General features: G+C 38.9%; 1 protein-coding gene across 3 annotated transcripts; it reads right to left on the bottom strand.

Moving 5' to 3' along the window:
• Positions 1–221: 221 nt before the first annotated feature.
• LOC126994271 (uncharacterized) lies at positions 222–1,691 on the bottom strand. Of its 3 annotated transcripts, XR_007748928.1 has the most exons (5): positions 1,633–1,691; positions 1,413–1,475; positions 1,194–1,302; positions 636–811; positions 222–549 (listed from the first exon to the last, which is right to left on the bottom strand). XR_007748928.1 is itself a non-coding variant. In XM_050853555.1 (4 exons), the coding sequence occupies exons 2-4, from the start codon at positions 1,335–1,337 to the stop codon at positions 390–392; spliced, it is 480 nt and encodes a 159-aa protein (XP_050709512.1). In that variant the 5' UTR covers positions 1,338–1,475; positions 1,633–1,691; the 3' UTR covers positions 222–389. The 3 variants fall into 3 exon arrangements, 2 of the variants coding, with proteins under 2 accessions (XP_050709512.1, XP_050709511.1); XM_050853555.1 differs by having other exon boundaries at positions 1,194–1,475; XM_050853554.1 differs by lacking the exon at positions 1,633–1,691 and having other exon boundaries at positions 1,194–1,548.
• Between the last annotated feature and the right edge of the window lie 3,961 nt (positions 1,692–5,652).

Here is a 5,652-nt window from a genome sequence, read left to right as displayed (position 1 = left end):
AATTCTAATTTATAGATAAAGCCTACCTTCCTCTTCTACCCTGAACCCTCCTGACAAGAGAGTAAGATATGAATGATTTTCAATTATATGTTGATGGGCTGGGAAAAAAAATACTCACCTATGAGTGATTACTGTAATTACACCTCAGTACAAGCTATATGCAGGTTAGTGAAACACAAAACTATGATAATTACCTGCTATCATTACATGTTCAAGATTTTTCTACACTTGTTACAAAAATGCTTAACATTACATGCAAACACAGCCATAAATTGCAACAAGTTGACAGCTCAAACCATATGCAATGAAAATTACTTACTTATCAAAGTAAAGCATAATAAGCACATGAAGTATGAACATATAGTTAAATATAAGAAAGGAACACCACATCACAACCGCACAGCTGGTAATAGCTGTACACACCTGTCACAGTGCAACTGGCTCTGGAGGAATGGCCTCAGGTTGTTGTATGGAGTACGGCTCTTGAGCTTCTTCCCATTGCTCACAGCCTCAAGTGCCACACGGTTTGAGGAGTCGATGTCAAGGACTCTGTTTAGTGTCAGTAGGTTACAGAAACCTAAATGACAAAAATGGACCACACACAAAAATACAATTCCTTTAACATCAGTACTCACTTGTATGGACCAGTCCACTTCTGCTCCATTATCCCACCCTTCCGAGTCTCATTGCGAAGGTTTCTTTTAAGAACCTTCATCCCTACAGAGAAGCTGAAGGTCTTCACTCCTCTTGCTTTCCTGTTCCTGTACTCAGCCTTCTGCTTTTCTTGGGCTGCTTCAACTCTCTGTTCCCGCTGCATAATAAAAGTAAAAGCATAAGCATTGATAGCACTATGATGACCGGATTAATTGTACTGAAATATAAATTTCCTTGTGCAAAAGATGCTTGTAATGTATGGTACAATATGGATGAAAGAATGATCCTATGTAGCAGGACTTGAATTGGAATAAACGTCGAGTGTTTAATCTGGCCATATATCTGCAGTCATTACATTGAAATAGTTTGGAGACCGAATAAAGTCGGGCTAAAGCAGAGTCAATCTGGCAATGAATGTACTATGCTGAAACATAAATTATAGCATCAATGTAAAAGTTATGGTATTTTTCTTCGGTACTACTGCCAGACTTAAGAACATTAGCATCAGGAAATATAACACATGACGTCCTTAGCCAGACCTTGGAGTGCAGTTCTTCACGCCTCTGGTCCTGCTCTTTGACACACTCCGCAATGTCCTCGGAAGAGGGCAGTTCAACAAGTTCTTCAAAGAACTGTAACAAAAAGAAACTGCAAAAGAAGATTACTTGAGAGGTACTAGACATGTTTTTCAATTCTTGTGAGATATACACTTTTCTTCCAGAATTTGCACATTACATATGAATCTACTTTCTACTTACTTCTGGTGTGGTACTCCTTCCCTCTGGTTGTGCAGAAGCCTCAGGAGCAAATGTAATTTCTTCCTAAAAATATTTATTTCAATTGAACTGAAATTACGGTCATTAGGCACAAGAACAACTCTTCATATTTTTTTGGTTTGTGATTGAAAGTGATGGCTTCATATTTTAATGGAACCAATAGGAGTTGATTTCTTATATTAAATCAAACACTGGTGGTTACCTGGTGAAGTGGCCGGTGCTCACGAGCAAACATCAACCGGAAAGGTGTGAACCCGGTGGTCCGCTGCTTTGGGTGCGGATGCTATAGGCGACTTCATCCAGGAAGTTTGGCCAGTCGGTCTTGATCGCGTTGCAGAGCTTGGAAAGCCTGGTCTCCAGAGTCTGGTTAATTCTCTCTGCCAGTTCATTAGTCTGCGGATGGTAGGCAGACGTGATACTCCTCCGGATCCCGTAGAACTTGCAGAGTTCGTCGTTGATCTGTGGGGAATGAAGAGGTCAAAGTAGCAGCAGTAATACAACAGGTGTTATAATAGTATCATTTGTTTGCAGTGTTAATAATACCTGAGGTTTGTTCAGCATCTTAGAGCTAACGAAGCATTAGATGATGTAAATGTCCTCCTCTGACAACTGTATTGGTAATAATGCACCTCTCAGGCATACCTGAATATAACATTACATCCTGATGACCATTCCATGAATTACAACAGAAATAACAGTAACATAAAGACTTACCGAGGAACAAAACTCACGTCCGTGATCAGTCAGGATCCTTGTAGGCTTGCCCCACCTAAGGAAAGCAGATGTCATTACACATATGAAAAAAAAATCTACATCTTTTGTATCACATTCTTATATTATGCCTAAACATAATCAATTGATGGTTATGATTAAATTTCATAATTAGTTCAAACAATATGGCAAGGCAAAGAACTTTTATACAAGAACTAAAGTGAGCTTTTAATTGAAATACAATTGATGAAATAAAACAGTTGTGAGAAGCAACAAACAGAGAAATATATGGAGTGGTACGACTGCACGGACTTTTACATGCATTGATGACAAAACATGCTGCAACCTCAAAACAACTGTGGTAATACATGATTAAAGAAATAATGATTACCAGTAGCAAACTCATCAGCTTGGACTCATTCCGTTTCACTAATTTTCAAAATAGGGAAAATATCGTGGATGGATTGTATGACATATTTTTTTTTTAATGATTCTACCAATGATGAATATGTTTTGTTTATTACATCAGATTGTTGAATGTTTGCATATTTTTTGAAGGCAAAAAATCAGTCACGGTGATGATGAGGTAAACTTCAAAGGAAAACAATGAAAACTAAATTAATCTTGACATCAGGATACCTTTTTTAAAATGGATTGTTTAGCATCCAAACTGACTATTTGAAATTACATTCAAAAGTAGTGATGACATGGCAGTAAATATTCCATCCAAGTGTGGAAACTAATGATAAAAATTTACCTGTGGATAAAGGAGCGTATGCACCTGGACACCCCATAAGCTGTCTGATCTCTAAGTGGGAAAAAGTCGACAAACTTTGTGTATAAGTCGACAAACGTGCAAATGTACCTGTAGCCTTCATCACTAACAGCCATTGGACCTGGATAGTTTAATAAAGCAGGAAGCAAAAAATACATCATGCAAAGCCATCAAAACCCATCATAACCAATTACATCAGCTTGTGCAGACACTAGGTAAAGCTAGATAAATCACCCATGCTAGATCAAATTATACAGGCAAAGATAAAGTGCATTATAACCCAGAAGAGAGAGAGAGAGAGAGAGAGAGAGAGAGAGAGAGAGAGAGAGAGAGAGAGAGAGAGAGAGAGAGAGATAATTATTGTGATCCATGAACAACAATGAGAGCTAACTACCATGCATTATAAAGCATTGTTCTTTTCATATTTACAATTATCATAAAGTAAACCCAAAAGAGTAAGACGGCTGGCATTTGAGGTAGCTCACATATGTACAAAGTTTTAAGCAAGGCATTTGACAGAGTTAAAAAAAAAAAAAGGCAGATGGTTCCTGAGAGATTGATTAAATTGGTGAGACTTTGTAAGAAAACTCAAAGAGGTTTCATACAATGTGAAGGCTCCACTTGGAATGTTATAGGAGTTTAGCATCAGGCGGAGAAGAACAGCCTATATATAGAGATATAGATGAGAGTTGCAACCAAAACCAGGCATTCCAAAAGCACAACCCAGAAAAGGCCCACAAGACATCAAAATGGTATCTGACCTGTCTCGTGACCTACAACAGTAACTATACTTGGACAAAAGCATGTATATAGATATGCATGCATATATGTGTGTGCAAGGGAGTTCTTCAATTATGCAAGGGATAAGTTTTTGAAAGGATCATGTAAATTTAAGCTTGAGCAGAGATAGTGCGATTTCAGCCTCAAAATCTAACTTTGAATCACTCATTTGTTGTATCCTTGTGTATGAGAAATATGAGCCCAATAAGAACATAAGAACGTTGGAATCTGCAGGAGGCCGGTAGGCCTATACAAGGCAGTTCCTTTTAGCCTAAGCTCCCGTGTATCTAACCCCACCTAGTATCGCTGTCCATGAATTTATCTAATCTATTTTTGAATGTGACAATTGTATTGGCACTCACCACATGACTGCTAAGCCTATTCCACTCATCCACAACCTTGTTAGTAAACGAATTTTTGCCTATGTCCTACCCAGTTCTCTTACCAACAAAATCTTATGAATGTTAAAAGAACTAACAGTTTTCCTTTGTGCTATTATAAATTTGCAAGAAGACAAATTCGAAGAGTTAGGAATTCTGTGTCTGTGTGTGTGTTGGAATATATGTACATTTGATTTCTTAACCTTTTTGCTTACCTAATACTTGTACCATTTTTAAAAGAAACCCCAAGCCAAACCACCCAGTAACACTTTACACATATCTGATCCTCACCGACCAAGTCGACTCCTATAAGTTCCAACGGCTCCTTCACCTTTATGGGACGCATCTCTGGGGCCTTTGTCTTCATTGGCGTGTAGTGCTGGCACTTACTACATGTTTCAATCTAGAAAACAAATGTGAAAACTGTGAGAAAATTGCTTGAGGATTCAGCAAAACAATTCTGGAGAGTATTGAATTAGCTAACAATCATTTTAATTGTATCAACTTTCTGTAAAGATGCACTACCTGTGATCAGGTATTTCATGCAATACATAAACAATATTTACATACATAATGTTTCATGTCCTGGGTCATGTTTCGCCAATAGTAAACTGGGGAGACATTCTGACAAGTGGTAACCCAGCCGCTATGCCCTGCAGTGGGACTGCTGTGATCACAGCAGCAACCTCCTCAAAAGACCTCACCACGAGCTGCCGAGGCTTCCCATCATGGTCCACTCTGTACAGCTTCTGATATGTTTATAAATGCATAATAATCACAGTATGAGAAATGCAAGAGAAGCTTCCATACAAGGCCACTCCACGACAATGACAACAGATTTTAAACCACAGCTGCAACTTGCTTTGACACTCATCTTTGCTTCCATGAACCCTGCACCTGTGCTAGAGAGAGCCTGTCACTCAAAGTTGTATTAAATTTAACTCCTTCAGGTGGTTGGGACACAACCTCTGACAATGAGCTGGTCCTTAGCACTAATAAGCAGTGGGTAGGGACACTGGCAATAAAGCAGCAACCCATCTCTTTCCTACCTTACTACAGAATGGATATCAAAATGTTAGAATCGGTGCAGAGGAGGATGACTAAGATGATTCAGGGGTTGAGAAACTCTCCATACGAGGAAAGACTCAAACATTTAAACTTGCATTCTCTGGAAAGGCGAAGGGTGCGTGGAGACATGATCGAGGTTTATAAATGGATGAAGGGCTTTAATAAGGGGGATATTCATAAGTTTTTTTTGGTAAGAGAAACGGGCAGGACACGAAGTAATGGGTTGAAACTGGATAAGTACAGATTCAACAGGGATATAGGCAAAAATTGGTTTACTAACAGAGTGGTGGATGAGTGGAATAGGCTTAGCAGTCATGTGGTGAGTGCCAATACAATTGTCACATTCAAAAATATATTAGATAAATTCATGGACAGCGATACTAGGTGGGGTTAGATACACGGGAGCTTAGGCTCAAAGGGACTGCCTTGTATAGGCCTACCGGCCTCTTGCAGACTCCTACGTCCTTATGTACATAAGGATGAAAAGTGGGATATCTTTATTTCTAAT

The sequence above is a fragment of the Eriocheir sinensis genome, unplaced genomic scaffold, assembly GCF_024679095.1.
Source record: "Eriocheir sinensis breed Jianghai 21 unplaced genomic scaffold, ASM2467909v1 Scaffold764, whole genome shotgun sequence".
NCBI classification, from domain to species: Eukaryota; Metazoa; Arthropoda; class Malacostraca; order Decapoda; family Varunidae; genus Eriocheir; species Eriocheir sinensis.
Note: the sequence above shows the minus strand (reverse complement) of the source record. Positions and strands in the feature narration are given on the sequence as shown.